This window comes from Struthio camelus, chromosome 16 (assembly GCF_040807025.1).
Source record: "Struthio camelus isolate bStrCam1 chromosome 16, bStrCam1.hap1, whole genome shotgun sequence".
In the NCBI taxonomy this organism is placed as follows: domain Eukaryota; kingdom Metazoa; phylum Chordata; class Aves; order Struthioniformes; family Struthionidae; genus Struthio; species Struthio camelus.
In genome coordinates this window covers 19737977-19761375 of record NC_090957.1, presented here as the reverse complement: position 1 = coordinate 19761375, position 23399 = coordinate 19737977, and the positions used below count along the sequence as shown (strand labels likewise).

At 42.3% G+C, this 23399-nt stretch overlaps 1 protein-coding gene across 10 annotated transcripts in view; it reads right to left on the bottom strand.

The window, feature by feature from the left end:
* The window catches only part of LOC104142760 (gametogenetin-binding protein 2), a 60120-nt gene that overhangs the window by 30041 nt on the left and 6680 nt on the right, over positions 1 to 23399 (bottom strand). For 3 of the 10 annotated variants that reach the window (XM_068909643.1, XM_068909641.1, XM_068909642.1), the window contains exons 4-16: positions 22699 to 22952; positions 21631 to 21729; positions 18591 to 18716; positions 18384 to 18497; positions 16095 to 16304; positions 14903 to 15077; positions 13424 to 13618; positions 12685 to 12835; positions 12340 to 12465; positions 12102 to 12253; positions 11460 to 11708; positions 10580 to 10754; positions 7937 to 8034 (exon numbers count right to left, since the gene is read on the bottom strand). In XM_068909643.1, coding sequence (XP_068765744.1) covers positions 7937 to 8034; positions 10580 to 10754; positions 11460 to 11708; positions 12102 to 12253; positions 12340 to 12465; positions 12685 to 12835; positions 13424 to 13618; positions 14903 to 15077; positions 16095 to 16304; positions 18384 to 18497; positions 18591 to 18716; positions 21631 to 21729; positions 22699 to 22952 — 2124 coding nt within the window. The remainder of the gene's footprint in view (positions 1 to 7936; positions 8035 to 10579; positions 10755 to 11459; positions 11709 to 12101; positions 12254 to 12339; positions 12466 to 12684; positions 12836 to 13423; positions 13619 to 14902; positions 15078 to 16094; positions 16305 to 18383; positions 18498 to 18590; positions 18717 to 21630; positions 21730 to 22698; positions 22953 to 23399) is intronic. The other 7 variants (XM_068909647.1, XM_068909645.1, XM_068909646.1 and 4 more) reach the window with 3 other exon arrangements.

The window sequence follows — 23399 nt, the reverse complement described above, 5'->3', positions numbered from 1 at the left end:
GCAAGCCGCATCTCTTAGATTTTCCTCCTCTTTAAGGAAACATATTTCACAGTAAACCAGAATAGTAACAGAGCAAAATGGAGCCCGGACACCTACCAAAACAAATGACTGTGATTCAAACGCAATTTGGTGCTTAGAGAGCACAGGAAAAAGAACCAACCAGGAACAGACATTAGCTGTGTTGTTTAACAGAAGTTTTTGAAACGCTACAGTAACAAAAGACTTAGTAGATACAGAACAGTCCGCCCTGCTCCGGACATTTACATACCATTGCAACATAGCTAAATCACCTATACAAGCACGCATTGCATTCTGTGCGGATACAAACAAAAAGGCAAAACCTTTTAAAGAGTCTACAGTCTCTTAAATCTATATTGTATTTTTGCTTGAGAACAGAAGGTTTTCAAAAACCATCCGTGGCAGAGGGAAAACAAAAGTTCCGTTGATTTTCATTACCAAATTTCTTTAGGATCTCTTAAAATGTTTCCCTTAAATTTTCATACAATAAACAACTTGTGTTGCACAACAAGCTGGAAAAAAACAAACCGTACTGCAGGAGAAGTGTAAAGCTCAGCTAAACCACCAGAGCTGCTAGATCGCCCTGCTTGTCCTGTAATGGTGCATGCTGCCCCACGTGCAAGGGGGACTGTGCAAGGTGGCCCCAGATGCCCGCCCCTCCACAGCTCCCCATCCTTGGGCACGCAGCTGGGCGCACAGCTGGGCACAGCAATAAGGATGGCTTCCTCCAGGCTGGAGCAGCGAAGGGCACCGACTGCCCTGAGCAGAGCCCGTGTCGCCAGATCCAGTCGCTTTCTAGGGCTGGAGTACTGGCCATTGCCGGCACCCAGGTCCCAAGCAACTCTGGCCTCACCAGTGTGCCCACCCCGTCCCTGCAAACCGCCACCGCATTTCAGGGATCCCTCGCTGGGGAGCAGGTCGACTGGCGGGAAGCCAGGGCTAAGCGGCACGACCATACGAAAGCTATTAATGGGCTCCTGGGAACCAGGCAGGAGTGAAAATGGCTTTTCTTCCCTTTTTGAGGAAAAGGAGAAACAATGACATCCTTTACCAGATACTGCCAAGCTACAATAGCCTCATTAAACCAGAGTAAGAAAGTACATTAATGCTATCACTCACATGTGGGAATGCCTTTGGAGAACACGGCCTTTCTCTGTAAGCCACAGCTACCAAAACACGGGGAAAACCAGAACTAGAAGCAAGCCCCAGAGGACATGCCAGAAAGTTACACTGGTGTGTTTTTTCTCCTCTGCTGGTGGCTTCTCTCTGATTCGTGATGAAGAATGAGAAAAGTTTTGTTTCTTCAAATTTTTTTTAGCCTCCCTTCTTTGCAATACAAGCAATGTAAAGTCTTATTCACTGCAGCTTTTTTGGAAAAGTTATTCTTGGTGTGGACACTGTATATACTGAGTCCGTATGCCCTTCACTAAGGCAATAAAAGCACTGGATGCTCATAAAGACCTCCTTTGTCTCAATTGTTCAGCAGGCACCAAACAACCAAGACAACAATATGGTTTTAAGCTGACTACAACTGTTTTCCTCCCTCACATACTCAGCTTTCATGCTCTTATGATCTCATTCAGCTCCACATTAGCCAAGACTTGAGTTTCTCATGCGACGCAAATGAGTAAAATGAAAAAAAAAAAAAACTTTCAACACCTTGTTACATTTTATAAAGTTGTAATAAGTGGCACAAAGTCACTTGCCTCACAGGTCATCACTATTGTACCTCCACGTTCAAAAAGAAAAATCTCAAACCTTCTGACCAACAAAGTACTGGCAACAGCACATTAGTGGTTGTGCCAACCAGTTATTTTACCAGGAGCATCGAAACATGAGGTGCTGTTCTTCAAGTTTTCAGTTCCTGGTATCACAGGAGAACATAAAAATCTCAGCTCTCTGAAAAAGCAAATAAGCTTTAGTTCATACAGCTGTGAAGTAAAGCCTACAAATGCATCCAAAAACAAAACAGGATACCACATAGCCTGTATCTTTTAAATCTCTTTATTTTTAAGCCAACGTTGTAAGGTTTTTGATTTAGTTCTTCAGAGGCTTGATGTAGGGGTAAAAACACGTTAAGGACTGAAATCTCATTTTAACATTAAAGAGCATCATATCTCCAGAACGATGATGTTTACATGGAAAGCGTGCTAAATCCCACATCAAGTAGGGTGCAAAACGCCCTCAAACATTTTCTAGTCAAGATCAGCTCCTTATAATCACAGCACAATGTAAGTTTGGGCAGACAGATGTTATTTTTAAACTCGATAAGGGCTAGCTCAGAAAACAAAACTAATTCTGCTGCTCAGGCAACTTCAAAACAACCTTCCCTGTTCCACAAGAATGAGAAAACACGGACTCGAGCGAGTCGGTCGCAGCAAGGAAGTCTCCCATTGCTCCAGAGCGAGCGATGCTGGAAGCATTCTGCTGCGGTAGCTTTACTAGGAATAAACAGGTCTTAAAAATAAATACGCGTACGATTTGCATCAAGGCAACGGCGTTGAGGCAAGGATCCGGCAAAAGAGAAAGCTGACGTCTGCCCGCCAGGCATCGCCCGCGCGACACCGAAGCCCCGCGCCGGCCGGCGCATCCGTCGTTGCTCCCGGCCGCATCGGCCTGTTTCTCGGCCCGCGGGAACCTGCCAGCGAGTCCTCGCTCCGGGCAAGCGTCACCGCCCTTCGCACGGCGGCGCCTCGGTGAGGCCTGGCGACACCCGCGCCCAAATCCGCCGCCGCCGCAGGCCCATGCGGGGCACCAGGTGGGTGCGCAGGCCACTCTCGCCCGCCACCGCCGCCCTCGCCTCACGCGGCGCGAGCCGCCCTCGCCCGCCGCCGCCTCACGCGGCGCGAGCCGCTCTCGCCCGCCGCCGCCGCCCTCGCCTCACGCGGCGCGAGCCGCCCTCGCCCGCCGCCGCCGCCCTCGCCTCACGCGGCGCGAGCCGCCCTCGCCCGCCGCCGCCCTCGCCTCACGCGGCGCGAGCCGCCCTCGCCCGCCGCCGCCGCCGCCCTCGCCTCACGCGGCGCGAGCCGCCCTCGCCCGCCGCCGCCGTCCTCGCCTCACGCGGCGCGAGCCGCCCTCGCCCGCCGCCGCCGTCCTCGCCTCACGCGGCGCGAGCCGTCCTTGCCCGCCACCGCCGCCCTCGCCCGCCGCCGCCGTCCTCGCCTCACGCGGCGCGAGCCGCCCTCGCCCGCCGCCGCCCTCGCCCGCTGCCGCCGCCGCCTTCGCCTCTCGCGGCGCGAACCGCCCTCGCCCGCCGCCGCCGTCCTCGCCTCACGCGGCACGAGCCGCCCTCGCCCGCCGCCGCCGTCCTCGCCTCACGCGGCACGAGCCGCCCTCGCCCGCCGCCGCCGTCCTCGCCTCACGCGGCGCGAGCCGCCCTCGCCCGCCGCCGCCGTCCTCGCCTCACGCGGCGCGAGCCGCCCTCGCCCGCCGCCGCCCTCGCCCGCTGCCGCCGCCGCCTTCGCCTCTCGCGGCGCGAGCCGCCCTCGCCCGCCGCCGCCGCCTTCGCCTCACGCGGCGCGAGCCGCCCTCGCCCGCCGCCGCCGCCTTCGCCTCACGCGGCGCGAGCCGCCCTCGGCCGCCTTCGCCCGCCAAGGCGCCGCGGGTGAGGGAGGCGGCGGCGGCCTCGTCCGCCGGCGGCACGAGGGTCTGGGGACGGCCGGGGGGGGGGGGGGCGGCGGCCCCGGGGGTGGTGCCGGCGCCGAGGCAGGAGGAAGGCGACGGCGAAAGCGGCGGCGGTGGCGGCGGGGCCGGGAGCCGGCCCGGCCCGAGAGCGGCAGCAGCGCGAGAGCCTCCCCCGCGCCCCCGCGGCTGCCGAAACGTGGCCCCGGCGGCGGCCCCGGCCCCAGCGCCCGACTCCCCCTTCCCGGTACCTCGATCTTATCCACGCTGCGGGCGCAGCCCACCACCTTCATGCCGTGCTGCACCAGCGCCCGCGCCACGGCCGCGCCGATACCCACGGAGGCGCCGGTGACCAGCGCGACGCGCCCGGTCCAGCGCTCCATGGCCGCGGCCCGGCCCCGCCGCCGCCGCCGCCGCGCACAATGCGCCGCCCGCCCGGCCGCCCCGGCCACACCCCCCCGCCGCCCCGGCCACGCCCCTACCACCGCCCCGGCCACGCCCCCCATCGGGCCACGCCCCCAGCGTGTGTTGAGCTTGCCAGGGCTCAGCCCGCGGCCGCAGGGAAGCGAAGGCGGACCGACGCTCGCTGCTGCGGGGCTTGCGAACGGAGCACCCGGGCAGCGGGAGACTTGCCCAAGGGCAGCCCGGGAATCCTGCGTCTGAGAGAGCAGCTCCAGGTCGGGGCCCGGGAGGTGCCCCGGTGCATAGCAGCCTCTCGCTGCTGGGAAGGCTTAATTCATCCGCTGCCGCTGCCTCTTGGACCTGCTGCTGCTCGACCGCCACAGCTCCAAGTCTAAAACTACAAGGCTGTTGCCTAAATTGAACAGCGCATGATCTACATCCGTCAAATAATAAATAAAGTGAGCCAGGTGTAGCACAGCTCTAATTAGCTCTCCCCAAGGCTCGGCCAGCTCCGCAGCACACACAAGGGGAGATCCAGGGAGCCTCGTGGAGGCTGCGGCTCGGGAGACTGCAGCTCAGAGGTGCTGATGGGAGGTGGGAAGGGTAATGTGTTCCAAAACTGAAACAAAATCCAAAAGGTGCCTGGATCCGCTGCGAGCTCCAGCATCATCTGCTTCTATTTTTACATGGCCTCGCTATGCTAAGCTCTGCTCACTCAGCGCTGGAGAGAGTTTACACTCCACAGAGATGCCATGAATAGGAAACACTGCAAAAGGGAAATGCAAAAAGCATCGGCTGCCCCTCATCTCAGAACAGAGCCACGCCTGGAGCCCAGGAACTGTGCTAGGTTGGGCAATGATTTTGAAAGAAAATGAGGTTTGAATTAGAAAAAAAAAACCTTCCAAAAACTGAGTGATGTCAGCAATTAATTTTCTCGAGTGCTTTTCAGAGCAGATAGAGCAAGAAGAAAGCAGATAAAATCCTTCAGGAGGTATTTGCAAGGTCTGACATCCCTTCCTCATGCAGCAGTGCTGGCCCGCCAGCCTTGGTGGCGGGCGCAAAATCTCAAATAACTTTTTCCTTCCACCATTTCAGCAACACTGTTGGAATCCTCTGTCGTTTTGGGCCCCTTTCACCCTCCATGACAGGCTCACGCCCATCCGAGGAGCCCAGGCTGCTCAGCTGAAGCCAAGGACCCTTTTCGGTCCTCTCTTCATAGGACAAAAATCCTACCCCAGTAACACGAGCATGCATACACAAGCACTTCTCCCTGCCCACTGCCAGGGAAGAAATGAGGCATGATAAATTACAGCAGCGCTTTCCTGAGTGCTGTGTGTGTGCCAGAGTTCATTTTAAATACAGGTTTTGGAAGTTTAAACATTAACACCTAGCTGAAACTTAATAAACTTGCAGTGTTTGGGATGTTTTCCGAAAACATACACAATTAAAAAGATAAGCCCTATGACTATTTTCATATCTGTAATAAAAAACCACTAACAGGTTACTTTTATTCCAGATACAACTACAACGAAGACAAGTCATAACAGGAATTCTTCACAGCCTACAATCATTCCATGCTAAGGAATAATTAACTTCTGTTCTTTTAAACCATGTAATTACACAAGCTAATAGGGTGATTGTATGTCATTGATCAAATTACCCAGTCATTCACTAATATACATTGTGAAAAGGCTGCTTAATTATTTTATGGAGAGGTCAAAAAGTCTCCAAAGATTCATTCCAGGTTCTGAGATCTAAACCCGAGAGGGATTCTTTTAACATTGCTTTATGGTATTTATCCATAGTCACACCTTTAGCGAGCTGGCGCTGCAGCAGGGATAGCAAGCACATTCAGGCTCATGCCGCATGCGAGATGCGGCTTCCCAGGCACCAGTGGCAAGTTGGCATCTACCTTACCGCTGCAAAATACGGCCCTGGGCTGTGACTGTGGCCACAGATGCCAGGATCTTAACCTGAAGACGACCAAACGCACAGACCCCCTCAGCAACCAAGTAGCAAGGCAGAGTCTTAAAAGAGAGTTACCGGGATAGGGGAGTTTGGTCAATTGTGGGGGAGAAAGCACGTTTCGTAAGATCAAATGAAAGAGTTCTTACACAGAATAAAACAGCTTTATAAAAGGACTGTCATCTTCCATCTCAAGGACGAGAGATCATCCTTTAAAATTTGCAGAAGAATAATTTGAAGAAATTGATTAAGTGAAACTGAGGAGACAAAAGCATATATTTTAATTTATGAAAGAAGAAAGAAGAATTTGGGATTTGACAGTTCTGTTTAAACTCTGGAGAAGTCTCAATTACAAGTTAGGCATAAATTGAAAATCTCTTTTCCTCTCATTGTGGACGAATGGATAGCTGTACATTTTAAAAATATGAATGTGAATAGACAAGTCATTCCCCACTGTAGGCAATAAATGCATAGTTTTGTGGATCAGCTCTGAAAGAAGCAATTGCAGGTTTTGGTGAAGTTATCGATAAGATCCAATTATGGTCATCAAAATGCCTCTGGCTGCAGCATGAACTGTCATACGAGTAACCTAGTGACTAGGTAAGACTGTGCAAGTAGCATGTGCAAGTAGCACGGTGATTAGTGCAAAGCTCTCTGCGTCTCTGAATTTTTCTTAAGATAATCCAGAACAGCAACATTCAGGTTACCAACAGGACACAGGCAATAAAGGAAGTGAAATAGGAATTAAAAACAGGTCCTGAATAACATTTGGATAATATAGACCAGCTGCATACAAATGATACAAGAACGGGGGGGGGGGGGGGGGGGAAGAAGTAGTAGCCTTTCAAAGTTTGGATACATGATACACGGACCATACTTGCATTCACATGGAACAGTTTTGTTAGAAACAGAAAATAAGAATTTCTGTCAAATGCATCTTACTCGTATTCTCCTGCTAGGTGCAACTTTCCTTACAGTAGAGGTCCCAGTCCTGATACCCAGACCTCCCACTGGCAAATAAAAGAACCTCCCAGGATTTAAGAATTACAAAGCAGTCATATTGCCACAGACTGAATTCCCTACCATCTTTAGTAGCCAGAAGGAGAAGTTCAGGAAAAGGGGGCAAAACAGAGCAAACAGCTAGCTACACACTGCAGTCACATGCAGCCCAGGGACCTCCTGGGCTGGAGAGTCTCTCTGCACCTTTGAGTCTGATGGCCCTCAACAGACCGCATTCCACAGACACATACGTCCAGTCACTTTTTGAACCTACATGCACTTCTTGCGTCCTCACCATGCTGCGATAACGAGTTGCCCAATTTAACCAGGATGAGAATCTCCCTTTGGCTCTGGGGTCACTTGGATTTAGAGCAGAAATGCTGTCCTTCAGGGTTCATCTGCCACTGGGGCAACTGCTTGCTGCAAGAGGGCACTGGGAAAATCATTTTTGAACCTGTTTCTTCCCCCCTCCCTTTCTGCCTTGCCATGCACTGCTGGGTGGCCTAATTTAAATCTACTTTCAACTTGCACAAAACAAAGGAGAACACTAGTAAAAGTCTGGTTCCTAAGTAACGTTCCTTAGAGCTAACTATTCAGCCCATCGCTGAAAGTTTTTAAGAAACACAGGTATTTAAGCTTTTTTAAATTTTGTAAAAAAAATAAACTAACACTTGTGTATCTTGCCCAAAAGGGCAATGGTTGTAGGAGATTCTCCTGTGGAGGCTGGTGGCTTGGGCGGCCGCGGGGCCTGCACCAAGCACAAGGTCCCCCACACGGGCGGCTGCACTCAGGCGCTGGGGCTATCGTAACAAGCAAAGCCCCTTGGCCATAATAGCTGTAAGAAATCTTTAGTGTGCGGACATTACCATTCTAGGAGTAGCAAGGCTACATACAGGAACTCGCAGGCATTTGTTACTGCAATTGTTAGTACCTGAGCCGGCCACACACACAGAAGTGCCCAAGGTATGCAGTTCTCTCCTCTGGCCCACGTCAGCAAGTACCAAATTGCTCGAATGTTCTGTGATAACACTGCATTTAAAACAAAGTGATCTAAATTAGTTACATTTCTTATCACTCCAGTTCCTGGAAAAGCACAAAACAATTAACACTCCACTTTAAAGTGATTGCTTGAACCATCAATGAGAACATCTGAATTAGCCATCTGAACTAGCCCTTTGCATATGCATAAGCAGTGCACAGCCAACCAGCTGAAGTTAAAACATTTTAACTATAGCTGACAAACTGAATATTAAAGTAAAAATAATTGTCACAGTGAGGAAGATCCCCTTCCTCACAATTCAAAAGGAAGAAGTTTCTATTTTTAAAATTAGCTTTTTGTAATAGCAAATGTTTATGAGTAGCTGAGAAAGTGTTCTCTTTCAAGCTGGACAACAGAACACATGTTGCTTCAAAGGAAGCTTCCGTGAAGTTCACTTTGTGAACCACACAATTAAACAGGACTAGCTCTCCATTATTCTGAAATGGATTAACGCTCAGGATTCATTTTAAGAACAGCGGGCATATTAAGCATCTGCAAGCATAGTGCCACTTTCTCATGTCAAAAGCATAGAGCAAAGTGAAGAAAACAAACCTATGTCTCTGCCTTGATCAGAAAAACTGGTGAATAACAGTACAGAGAATAAGGAAGTTAGGAATGACATTCTATAATTCTGCTTATGCCCCAAATCCATCTAGCAAAAACCAAACCAGAACCTCCTTCTTCTAGTGGCAGTTGCCACTAAAATCCAAGTTTAAAAAAAAATTAAAAAGCATCCATATCTTTTTATAGTTTTCTTGCATGTCTTGTAAATGAGTGAAATCATTAAGTATATGTGAACTAATATAATACTTAATATGAGTATTACCAGTTAACTTCAAAAAGTTCCAAAGCTAGAACTCACAAGAACATATTATCCACATTTGATTTTGTAAGATAGCTATAACATAATAAAGTGAGGCTGTGCATTAGCAGAGCATTATCTCCTTTACACATGAAAGCTATTCACTTTTTTAATTAGGAAGATATTTGTATCTCAATTCCAATTTGCATACTTTTAATTTCAGCATTTTTTGAATTGCACTCACACAGTGAATAGCCCTCCATCTCTAGGCATATGCCAATATATAACACCTCATAGTAATCAACTAGAAGAAAGTGAACTGCTGCTGCCACAGAAGTTAGATTATGTCACTTTAATTTGGATGCTTACTGTGCACAACCATATCGCCATCTCCAGTCTGTCTATCTAGTATCAGTTAGTGAACTAGTTTTTTCTTAATCTCCCACATACTGTATTTTCACCACTTGTCAGATCACCTTATTACAAACACATTATGCCGTAAGATACCACGTCTTTAAGAATACAATATGGTTGAAAGTATGTTTGTGCAAGAACACCTGTGCTCCATCCTCAGAACAGAATTCATCATTCCATTAAGCAAACCTCAAGGTGTGCTGAAAACCATCTGCTCTTTCTCGGATTAAATTCTGATTCTGTATTGTCAGGGCATAAGGAAAACAAGTGCAGTAGCATCCTAACTAACTGGCATCAGTAATTATCTTCATGCAAAACTAAATTAAGCCCCCCAACCCACTACAGGCTGCGTGCTCACAACAAGTTCACACACTAAGCGTGCTGACCTTTAGCACGGCAGTCATGTCAAAATTTATACAGCGCATCTACGCAGCGCAACGCTATCCAGAGACACCTCAGCTAGCTCTGTATAGTATCATGCCATGCCAATATATTATCTAAGACCTTAGAAGCAGAGTAGCCACATGGTGTGGAGCACACCACCTCAAGCAGTGCCAATTAGGTTGGGTACAATGTTATGCTGACACAACCAGGTTATTAATGGACCCAGCTTGCTTGGCAACAACTTGACGATCTCTACAGCATGTGACAGTAGAGAATCACACCGTCGAGTTAACGGGTTTTCACGAGTGCCACAGAAGTAATAATACTTTTCCCAGGCAAACTACTCAAGTTACTACTACCTCCATGAAGCTACACAGACTGAAACGACAGCTGCACTGAACAGTAAGAATTCAAACTGCTGGAAATGAGTGTTTAAAGTAGAAACATGTACGCCAACTTTTACTATGCATATTAATAAATATTCTTTATTTAAATTTTGCACATTGCGCTTTAACATATTACATCCAAAACATTTTGCCAATGGATGTCTACTTTGTAAAATCTTATATTCAGCTCATTGTCATTCTGTACAGAATTATAGGTACAACATTACTTTGCCACTAGTTTGCTTTTTGTAAGTCTCACAGTAAGAGAAACATTTAATGAAAAGAGATGGCTTAAATTATAAGAGAGGCTTGCACAGCTACTCAACTAAAGATACAAGCCTAAAGAAAGAACAAAATTAATGAAATCACCTCCACCAGCCTCCCCCAAAAAAACAAGAAAAAAAAATCACATTAATTTAAGATAAAATTTTGCCATAAGTCACTAAATTAAGTTTTTGAAAGAGAAGGCGCAGTAGTCATCTTGAGAATTTCAATGAAAGACAGAGCTATTTTATTGTATTTAGTTCGCTCCAGCCGTTGTCAACCAACCGTTACAAATGGGCCTCTTGTGATCATTTAAGCGGCAGTATTTATTAAATTTCTCCTTCAGATGCTGTCGGTATTGTTCTCTATTGCTGTAAAAAGACTTGTTGTTTGCCATGAAGGACTGTATTTCATCTTGTGAGATAAAGATTTCCTCATCAGAAGTGCATTCAGATTCATCCTACAAATGAAAACAAGCATGTAAGAGCTCAAGCACTGCCCCTCCTATGCCATACACCTGTCTGGCAATTTTACACGTTGTCCCACAGTTGCTCTGAAGAAAGATGTAGCCTTCACGTCACAACAACTCAAGAAGTCTCAACTGGTTAATCCAGTCACTTGAATCATAGCGCTCTGCTATTTGTTGGGTAAGAGGCAGCCTACGCATTAATGAACTCTAGTAAAAATTAGCTCCAGACTCTAACTAGTTTCCACTGGAAGACGATCGCTTATATTGGAGGTTAAATAAATAAATAAAATGAGAGACATGTAAAAGCAAGGAGAAGGGAAAGGAACGGAAGATGGAAGAAAACTGTCCAAGGAGTCTGTGCTGGGAAGTAATATTTGAGACACGAAGGCAACAATAATGCACACTTCATTTCAAGGAATAATACAATTGTTAATAATGAATACTGATAATACAAATTCAGTCACTTGCATTCCAGCAGGCAACTCCTCCTCCCCTGCAAAGCAACTGAATTATATACTTTACAGAGAAAGTGTAAAAGCAAACAAAATAAAACGCCAGGACAGTAAGCTATGAGCCTGAGGCTCATAGCTGTTATCTGTTGTAAAACTTCTTCATTGAAATTTGAATTCTAAGCCTCATCCTCAACATCAAGGATTTAAAGCTACAACTTAAAATTCAGAGTAAGTGGTTACTTACAAGGAGTTCCACTAAGCTCTTGGCACCTTTTCCAGTATCAGGAACAAGTGACATTTCTGTAGGTTCAGCAAACTGTGACACATTTTTCATATGCTCAAACCAAGGCAACTGCTGCCCACTTTTTTCTGAGCTACAGCAGCTTTCAGCATGCATGTCTTTGGTCTTGTCACGATGAAATTCTGTGTGGATGATATTTCCTGAGGTCTCTCTGTTACCTGGATCTGCAATACAGCTTCCAAGTTTCTGAATCTAAGTGTGAAAACAACTAGAGTGAGCTACTAGCCAAGTTAAAACTGAAACATTCAGGTTTCAGATGGAGGTGAGTGGGTAAGGAAAAAGGTTGAAAAAGGCTGCAAAGATACTTTAAAAAAATTTTTAAATGTGTACGTATGGGGGGAGGGGGGGGGAATGGCATGTTAATAAACAGAGTACAAACGTGCATAATTAGAAGCACAGGAGAAAAGAGAATCATTCTGCCAGAACCTATTCTAGGAAGGACTTCAATTACAAAAATTTGGATGGAGATATAACAGAGGATCCATGTCATCTCCTTTAGTCACCATCCAACTTTGAGATACTTTTGTAACTCTTTTACAACGTACGCAAGTAAATAAGTATTCTGGTGTAAGCTAACGTCCTTACATGATCATTCTCACACTTCAAAGTTTTACTTTTCTTTTTCTTCTTTTTGTTTTTGCCTTTTGTGTTATTCTCTTCAGAATTAGCCCAACATTCCACACAGCTATCTCCATCCTCCTCTTTGTCATCACAGCGATGGACACACGAATCATCTCCTGCAAAAAACACAGAATTTCATTCTCGCATACACTTCTGAAGTTTTGTGTAAACTAAAACAATATTAAGCTTTTGTCAAACCTACCATTTTCATCATGGTTACAAATGCCTTCAGTGCAGGCCACATCTGATCCCTCTCGAGATCCTGTTTCACTGCCCTCCATACTAGATGAATAGCCACAATCACTACCGTTACAATGTGGAGATAAACCTGAGATGAAGTGGGGGGGGAAAAAAAAAAACAAAGAAAACACACACACACACAGTAATCTCTAGTAGCCGTTGCATATTCTTTAGTTTTGCCTCTTGATAGAGGCAATTTAAAAAAAAATTTTTTTGGATCTCTTCCAAAATTTTAGAAGATTACGTGAACACCATTTAACCCCCAAATCGTGGGTTTTAAAATGAAAAATTACGAAGTTTAACCTACCTTTCTTTATTTTAGGTGAGCCTAATAGGGTACCACTACTAGGACAGGTGCAAGAAGTGCTTTCATTAGTAACAATTACTTCTACACAACTGTTAGCTTCTTCTGTGCTACCACAGGCTTTGCAACTATTTTCCATGAAGTCCGAATTTTCCTTAAAAACAAAAACCAAGAAAAAAAAATGCATGGAAGTACTGAAAGCAGCTCAGCCAGCATCTTTAGAAAGGATGCTCTTTCCACAAGAAAAACACTTGACAGTGACTGATACCAGATTGATACAGACTCTCTTAAGATTCTTCAAAAGTACAATACAACCCTACTTTCCACACAAGAATACGATCTGTAATTAACCCAATTCTAGTTCAGCCAAGAGTAGTTGTCTTTGATTAGCATTTGAATTCCCATATTCTAATCTAAGCGATCTTTAAGAAATGGTAATTTAAAGATATTCTAACATGCTTTACCTAATTACCTAGATTTAGGATTAAAAAACAAAAAACAAAAACAAAAACCACACACACAAACCCCGAAAGACTGAAGAGTTCCAAGCGACCACTTTATAAAAATATTTTACTAATCTGAAAGTTAAATGCCAGTAGTGACCAAAACCAGTTCCCAGAAATGAAATACAATAACAACGTCTGAAGCAGTCTAAAATTGAGCACTGAGTTGAGGAGCAAAGCACCAAATTAAAAGTCTAGTTATTTAACATCAGTGGAAACTAACAAATATCAATGTTTACCTTTGCTTGATTTATTTCCTTCTCTTCTGTTGCCTGCAAGGGAGCAGGGATCTCACACACGCACTTATTTTTCCGTCTATTCTTTCGTTTTTGGCGCTTCTTTTCTTGTTTAAGCTCTCGTACTCTTTCTTCTTCTGAAAACTCTTCACAGAGTTGTTCCAATCGACTAATACCCTGCACTTTTTCCACAGCCATCTGTTTATAAGACGTTAGATCTATTTATAGACATTAATCACAACTCAAGCTTTCACATTTATAAAAAAAGGAGGAGGAAAATAACTGGTAAGTACTTTTTATGGTCAAGTCACAGCAACAGAGCTATCAACACTAGAAGAAAAACTGCCTATTCAAATTCAGTCATTAAGTTTAGACCGCTGGACAAGATCACGTACATGGGAGCATTTTATTTATTTCATACAGGGCCCAAATTCACAATTTTCAGTGAAAAGCTATGGACTTGAATACATTTGCGGATCTGTGTTTACATGATAGGAACTGTGTTAGACACAAACATTAGCATTATTGATACAGAATTCCTGTAACTTTTTGACTAGGGTAACCACTGAAAAACACAGGTCATCTAACTAATTTTTAGGCACTCCAATTTTTGAAGTGTAGCTATATCTCAAAACATAGCAAGTATCTAAGCATATTCCTATTCATTAATATTAATTTAGAATAAATATCATTATATGACATGACTGAAAAACTACCAAGACAAGCATGAAAAAAAAGCCACAGTGCACTTAGTCCAATGCCACTTCCATTGCAGCAAAAGTCTTAAGATTACTGAAACAAAAAATACAACTAGATTAAAGTTCCACTATAATTTTTCCCACATTGATTTTATCACCCCTCACCCAATTTTTAGAGACAATAGCCATTATGAACAGAACAAGCATTAAAAAAAAAAATCTACATAACATAAAAAGGGCAAGGCAAATCTACTGATATTTGTCGTAAATATACTATTGGAATATATTAAAGGAACCAGAGTTCTGTCTAAAGTTCAAGATCCAACAGAATTACAGAATTTATTTGAAACCAGCCACTGAGCACATTGAACGTAAGATTTAGCAGTTGTGCTTGTAATTCAGAAGCACATCCTCCATTTTTACTAATCACCCAAACTGTTTAAACTTGTTGTAGCCAGAGCTACTTTAAATACTGTCAGTAGTGGTAACCTCACTTCAAACAAAAAAATACAGAAAATACAGCATACTGTAATGTGTGTAAAGAGCGAAAGCAAACAAGTCCCAATCTCTTCTGTTCCAGCATAAGAGATTGCAGAATGCAACTCAGTTTTAATACACATTGATATTACACTGTTGTTGCCTGCAATGAGCAGGGGATTGAATGCAAGACCGTGAAAGCTCTTTACGGTCCAACGTTAGCAGAAAGCAGAAAACGAATCTTAGCGTAATTGCATGCAGTCATTATAGCACCTCAAATACAAGTTAGATAAAATTTGATTTTTACCTCAAAGCTTTTGCGTAAAGCATCAACACCTAGGTAAAAAAGCATCTGCCACGTTTGTTCCTCAGCCCGCAACTTTTGCCAGATTCGGTGTAATCTTTCATAAAGATGAATACCCAGGCAGGTCAAAACTTCTTCTTGGGCTATGTCTATTGTCTTAGCATGCCTTTCTCTTCGTCTAAAGGAAGAGTTGAACCAAAGTATAGGTATTGTTAAAGTAGCCGGAAGTCTACCAAGAGATCAAAGCAGTTTAATGAAGTATTGTCTGTATGTACAGTTGAAGATATGTTTGCATGAACAGCCTTTTTTCAAATCGAGTTCTGTTGTGCTGCATGCAGATGCAAAATAGAAAGGACCAGGTCAAAAACATCACTACATTCCTGATGCGTTCATCTGTGCATGGCACTGTAAAGCTGCACTATGCCTTCCACCCTGTGACTTCCAAAGGTGTTACCCCATCAGTCTCCGTTTGCTGCTATTAGAAGGGATCAGCCGAGTTTAAATGTCAAAGAGATGCAATCATTCGTTTGATACCTAGCATGTTTGTTTAGTTCATAGCAAATATTTCAGCTTCCTAGACACTTGTGTGAGTGCCAGTTAACTGAAGCTGTATCAACACACAGGTAAATTTATACATACTCACCTTGCAGCAAAGTACTTCAATACTAATCTGTATCTATCATCTGTTACGGAAAATCATTATAAAAGGCTTTCCTCTCCTAATGATGCAACTGTGATCTAGCTCTTAAGTTATTAAGCTCAGAATGGTATTTTTCATGGGAGGATTTTAAGATGCTAAAACAAGTTCAGAAGTCACTATAAAATACAAATGGTTACAAAATTAAGTTGAACACTTGACATTCAGTAAAACTTTTAACCAAGGCTCTCTTTCTATTTCGCATATTTTGAACACCTCAATGGAAAAGCAGGCAGCTCCAATAAGTGAGCAAATGAACTAGAAGACATGTAGACATTTCTTTCAGTCTTGCCTTTAGAGTTAAGTGTACTTTAAAGTCAAAAGCACATATAGTCTTCACTACTTTGAAGCATTATCTTGAAAGTATACTTCAATATGAATATTTACATTCAAAAGTTTACTATGCAGCAGAGAAGCAAAAATCACTTTTGCAAAATACATTCAATAATAAAATAAAGAAGCAAAGCGCTAGATAGCCCACTCTAGCAAATTACATACTCATACCCTCCTGCGAACTCTGGTTCAGCTCGACCCAGTAGGTGCGCGATGAAATCTGTTTCACAGCATACATGTATATGACGCTCATGTGGACAGCAACGCAAACCCTCATAAAGTGCAGCACAGTAGCCCTTTTCTTTGCTGCAGTCTAGCTCACCAATAAGAATATTGTATGCCCGAAGTACTTTGTTTTTGCAGTCAGTGCAAAACCTGTATTAAAATAGAATATAACAGAACTGAATTCTTATTCAAGTAGAAATTTAAAACAGCTTAATCTAAATTATAACATTCTGAACTAAGCAATAGTACATGCTGTATTTAAACAAGGTCATACTAGTGTTTACGTTACTTCAAAAGGTAAAATAGTAAGACTTTGGAGGTAAGCCACACAAGTTTATTCCATACATTATACTACCTATCACATTTTACAAGTCTGGATGTCAACTTTCATGCTGTGAGGCATAAATCAAGCTAATGGTTAATATGAAGAAATTCTTATATGATATGCAATTCCATATTTGTTCAAAATCAGAAATCTAACAGTGAACAAAATGCATCATTAGTACAAGCCAGCACAATATTCCTCTCAAGGAGCACGCTCCAAGTTACTTTACAGCAATTATTTAAAGTATACTCAAGTCAGTGATAAGCGATAAGAAGAAAAATAAGTTTCCTCTGTGGCCTGCTGTGTAAGATTCTTGTTTCCACTACAAGTCTCTAAACATATTTTGAATTATTAGATTACTACACAGGTAGCCAAACAAAGTTTACTCATAAAACACTATACTCAGCTTAAAACATGTGATAGCTCAGATAACTAATATAAGAATAGTACAGCTATGAACTCAATTATAATTAAAATGCAACCAAATTAAGCTCATTCTATTTTAAAAGAGTAGCCATCTTCAAGAAGCTACAAAGCTTCTAGCTGCATCATTCTAAAAATGCAAGTCAGACAAGCTGCTCACATTTCAGCTTTCAGCTTGAAAAGCTTGCTCTTCGTATCCTCTCTGGATAGTGTTTTTCCCCCTCCCTAACGTTGTCATGTGACTGGACAAAGTCAGTCAAACATATTTTGATGTTTGATAGACCTATGATAACAGGCTAATTTCTGTGCTGGAAGGAAACAAAACAGTAATATTACTGCAGGTTAGCATCAGGAATGCTGCCAACTCCATGTTTAATGTCACAGAAGATTAAAGTTATTTTGTTTCTAAAGTGTTATTTCCACACCACCACCCCCGCACCCATCTGTGCGCCCCCGCCCCATCTATATCAGAACCTTGAGATTACTGGAAATTATAACTTTTTCCATCAGTAGAGTAGCTACCATACACATTTAATAATCATTTAGTGGCCTATTTTTTCCTGTAAAAAAAGTAAAAGCCCTAGCCCTATTAAGTCATAAACACCTTTTTTAAAAGTCATTTATAGGAAACACCAAGCCTAAAATCTCCTCCTGCTTCTATTAGTTTACCTCACATTATTTTGAAATTGCACCTATTCCCCAAAAGCCTAAATGAAGACAGTCCCAGAGCCGGTTACTTGTAAAAGAACTGAAAGTTCACTTAGCTCTCACAGAAAGGAGAGCTTCTGTGCGTAGAAAGCATCAATTTCAACATTATGTATTATTAAGAATGCATACTTTTAATACTAATTTTTATTAATATGGCACTGAAAGTAACCCAAGATTCCCTCAAATACACCCACAGTTCTAAAGGCATCAATTAAAATACTTCAAATAACACAAAGGAAAAAAAGAGGGCAGAGTTACCTCAAGTTAGAATTCTTGCTATCACTTGACAGTGTACAGCTCAGCCCACCAGAAGAATAAAAAACCTGGTGTTCACCAGTCTGTTCATGTTGAAGTTTGCCGCAAGAATACTAATCATTGCCATTAGATAGTTTTAAAGTTGCAAGACTTCCATATTTGTATTAAAAGATGAATAGGAATACATAGAACATATCCAACTGTAACATATCAATTTTTTATGATTTAATCCTAACCAAAAAATTGAGAGAAACAGCTACAATTTCACCTAACATCTGTGCATTTCTGATACTATAACCAGGAACAATGAGTAAAATACAAAGAATACTTAAATCATTGTAGCGCTGTAACCCAATCTTGTCTATTACTATGATCCTTACAACTTCCGTTTTAAAAAGGACCATAAGAATCCTGTAAACTTTTAAACACTGTGTGCACTTTATGCATACTTTGATTCACAAGAATATGCAGCTACGTATTACTCAAAACAAAGGTGTGTCTTAATTCTCTTAACATACCTGTGTTTTCGTAGATACGTTTCTAATGTTTCTAAAAGACAACTAGAATCAATTAAAACTACTTCATCCCTGCATTCTTGGGACATGAGCTCCCATACATCCATCCAACAACCCCTGAAAACAAACAAACAAACCAACCATAAGAAACAAAGACATTATCCTTTTAGGAGGAGGCAAAAGAAGAAAAATGAAGCATCTTTAGTTTACCTGACTGCTCCCTGGAAAGGTCCATAGTGGAAAGTGATCCTACACTTGCTGTCCTTCCTGCTGTCTTCGCTACTTTTCTTATCTGCATTTAATTTCTCTGTACTGAGTGTGCTACTGCTCCCTTCACTGTAGCATAGTATTAAAAAGAAATTTTAAACCTGTACCAACTCTATTACAGAGCTAGTTATTTTTCCTAAACAAACGCTATCAAAAACTTCAATGTTCCTCATTTTACTTTGAATATTGTATAGGCTAAGCCTGAACTTCCAGAAAAGCTAGGGTCAGCTACGAGATACAAGGTTTGTTGTCTGTGTTCGTAAACCCAGATTCATAATGACTTTAAAAAAATTACAGTTAAAGAAAGCAATGATTTTTCCACAATATTACCTTAAGTATAAACATATGTGAGCTTTAATAGTTCTGGCAGATTGCATTTCAAATGGCAATTTGAAAAAGAAAAAAGAAAAAAAAAGAAAAAAAAGGTCCTACTTCCACATTTCTATCACCACAGAGAAACCAAAAAAAAAAAAAAACACACTCCAATCTCTATTAAACTTCTAAAACTTGTTAAAAAGCTTTACCCTAAAACTATATGCATTTGCTGGACTTAAACTTGGATATGCTAAAAGTACTCTTATAGGGCAAAAAACAAACTTTAAATAGCAAGTCATGTTTACTTACAGGCTTGACTGCACTTGACATTTTACCAGAACAGTCCTTTCTGTTTAAGCTCGTGCATAGATAAAAGAGTAGGAAAAACTGAGGAGGAAGCACTCCCATTTAATAATTAGTACCTCAAGAGTATTTATTTATACTATTATCTCAGTAAATTGCCAGATTTGTATTTGCATGTGTGTTTATGAGAGGTTAAAATGCTCCTCAGCCTCGAATGAAATAGAGTAGTGATAAACCAGGTACACTTACACAGAGAACATCAAGTAACGCTCAAGTGGTATTAGCTGGTATTTGTAGTTAGGTAACTTGCATAATTAAACACACAATTACAATTCAATGCCTTTTTTTGTATAAAGTAACTAACAAAGACGCAACTCATCTGAAGAAGTTTCTTGTAATGAAGTTGAGCAGAAGCTCTAAGTTGGTAGACAAAACTTGTTCTGTAGCATAATCCTATTTGACATCTCCATGTCTAGGCTGTTAGCACATCTGCTTCCACTCTAAGCAGCAGATTTATTTGGAGAAATATCAGTACTGATACACCCTGACCGCTCGGTAGCATAAAAAAAAAATGGATATTGACTGAGCAAGCAGAGTGCAAGCCATGTTTCTTAAGTAAACTACACTGATTGTTCACATGCCATGTTATCAGATAAAGCCAAAAGCTTTACTTGTAATACATTAAAATATTGTTTTTCCACATATTACTATTATCCTGTCAGTGTTCAAAATACTAAGGGGATTTATTCCAGCACGAATTGAGGAAATAAGGCAGCATTATCTCTCCATTCAGTTTCACAACTGATTTGCCTTGCCAAAATGGTACACACAGATTCAACGATATAGGTTCTTAAACAGAAAGAATTAATCTTACCATAAACTGAAAAGATGCAACACTTTCATAAAGCTTTGAATTTGTTTCCCCCCCCACTTTAAATATATCCATAGGATCTTTTGTTTACGTAACATAAGCTTTAAACCAATCATATGACAGGTCTGTAACCAAAATATAATAGGAGATAATGACTAGCTACCACGATCCTCAAACAGTGCAAGTAAAATCAAGTGTCAAATTCCACATGCCTAGCATCTCAGGGGATTGGTGTAAACCCAAACAGAGTCAAGCCTGCATAGAAAAATACATGTCCTGTAACTGGAAACCCTGATCGATCTTTGACAGGTTGCATGCTTAACCAGAAGCAGCACGTAACTGACTAGCAGGGTGTCAATACGCACTCCAACTAAGCATAGCAGTCCAATTCATTGGTTATCACCTTGGGGAAAAAAAAAAAAAAGATTTAAAGGCTGGGCTTTGTTTTTTTTTTTTTTGGTCAATCAGCTGGAATAAACCATTTCAGCTTCTAATACACAGAAGCATATATATTTTGAGTACATCAGTGAAAAAGATGCAATCTGTCACATTTTGAGAAAACACATTCTACAAATTTTCATTTTTAACCCTGCAGCCCAATCATAATGAATTCCTTTATTAACAGTTACACAAGACATTTTTAATAATCCCAAGTAAAATGGTGCAATTTAATATGTACCCTTTCACCTCAATGTGAGAAAACTGCAATCAAACAAACATTTGGTTTAAAAATATGAAAACTGATAAATGATGTTCAGGAAAGACAAATATTACAGTCATTCATGACTAGGACTTCAACGTTTGAAGCAGAAGCTATCCATGCTCTGAGCAAATCATCATGCAAATCATGTCAGACAAGAGATGAACAGCACAGAAAGCACTGGTTTGTAATGGCCACGCCGGCTTTCGGCAACTGGGTTTGAAATTAAACATGAGGCTCTTTTTATATTAAAAAATAAAAAACCTCAAGAGCCAACAGTCAAAATTTCAACGGCTAGAGTTAACAAGCAAACGTTAAGAAATAGTTGATTTCAAACCTCATATGAAAGCAGCAGCAACTGTGTTAGGGAGCTCTGAAAAAGGGCACAGGAACAGCTCTCACATGGGGAGGCACCCATCTCACGTTGAAAGGGCAAGAGACTTTATAGTACTGTCTATTTATTGGACAAAGCTAAAGTATGAACAAGGTCAGTGGGAAAAGGATTAAACTCCATGACTCCAGTGACAGTCTTACCAGAAGGCCTAACTACCCTATTATGAAAACCTATGAAAAAAGACTTACGCCGTGTAACTTATGCTGCCCAGAACTCCTGGGTGCCTCTGTTCCACTCCCTCTAAAACTATTTGGATCTACCATAATCCAAATAGTTTGTAAACTACTGTTCTGGCATCAAATCACATGCATAAAAACTGATCTCAGTGCTTAAGAGAAAATTAGTATGCATAGTTCCATTCCTTAAACATTTTAGATTGAATTCTGCATGTTAAACTTACCCTAAAGGTTTTGGTTTGTGTGTGTCCAGGGAGTGTAATTGACACCTCTTGTTCTTCTTACTTTTGGGAATCGCATCGATCATATCGTTCAGTTTGGACCTATAGAAAAATGCCAGAAATATAACTTAATATTCTGAAAACATGATTATCCAGGGAAATTTTAAAGGGATTAATTCAGCTCATCTGGCAGAATAAAGTATGCTAATGCACACTAAATCTAAGCATTTTCTTCCCATCCTCCGCTACTTTTACTCTGTTTACTCATTATGACCCACAAACTTGTAATAGCCCAAGAAAGTATAGTAAGAATGTTTCCAACCAAACCCTAGCAAGCATTATAACGCACAACCTAAAAAGCTACTATATAACTTCACTTTATGAATAATAGACCTAGAGCAATGAAAACTAGTTCAAAAGTGTAGGGAACTGCTAAGCACAACTCATCAAGTCACACTTGCCCGGCCTTCCAAATTTCTATATCCTCAGCTCTGCACTAACAACTTCTCGCTGGCCTGCTAGTGGGAGCAAGAAGCAGCAGGAGCTGAAGCCAGCTGGAAGGCACAGGCACACTGTGCTGAGCAGTCACTGTTTGGTCTGCTGACAGCCGAGAAACAAATGGCACTGAGGCTATATATTGTGCTAGGCAAACCCAGAGAGTTTCACTTTCGCAGTGTTACTGTTCTACTCAAGAGCAGAAGGTACATTTTCTACTCAAATTAGTGGGGTGAGGAAGCCCTTTTCTTTCAGAGATCATGAAAAACCCACAGCACCTATTTGGAGACTAATGGCTAAGCATTTTAATACTGCTATCTTTCAGCTGCAATCATGTCATCACAACCGGTGATAGGAAAGATTAGGTATTTTGGGCCCCCCTCCCCTCCCAGTTTAGGCAGACCAACAACTACTTTAACATGGCTGTAGAAGACAGGTATGAGCCATCAGGCTCAAACTCGCAACTATTCAATATCTCTAACAAGGAAACTAAGGAAGAAGCACAGAAGCTGGTTCTCCTTTTCCCCAGATAAGAATGATCTGAACCGTTTTAAGATAGCTGTGGGTTTAACTTACCCATGCACATAAAACAGTGTATAGAGCTTCTTTGCATCAGTCATACAGCTTCGAGTTACAGAAAGAACCCCCTTTGGCCCTACTGTTAGGGGTTCAAGTGCTGGATTTCCAGACTCAACAAGCTGAGAAAAGAGGCGTTCCACACTACGGCGACAGCCAACACACGGGACCAACTGAGAAAGCGCGCTCAAAACTTCACGTGATGTCACCATCATGGCAATATTGAGATCCTGTTGTTTAAGCATGCTATGTCGCTAAAAGAGAGCAAGAAGTGAAATAATTATTTTGGAGATCTTGAACTGCTCAAAGGTTTCTTTGCTTTTAACTGCATTTCTTTTTCAAAACGTCTTTTTCAAACCTCTGACTGTATAATCAGGAAACCCTCTTCTCCGCTTGAGCTTTCACCTATAACTCCGAAAAATTTTTGTTCTCCAGTCGCACTCATTTTATCTTGGGCACATAGGTAGGAATTTTCTGAACTCTTAAACACTAGCTCGTAATTTGCTTATATGGAAATCTCATTTAAAACAAATCTATTCTGCTCAGACCAAGACACATTTAGCAATGCTTTTCCCGGAAGATTACATGCCATTTCACATCACAAATTTAATACCTGAAAAAGCATGCATTACTATTAAGGGTGAAACATTTGATTTTAATGAGGAACATCCAACGCGTGCTAATAATACAACATTAAAGAG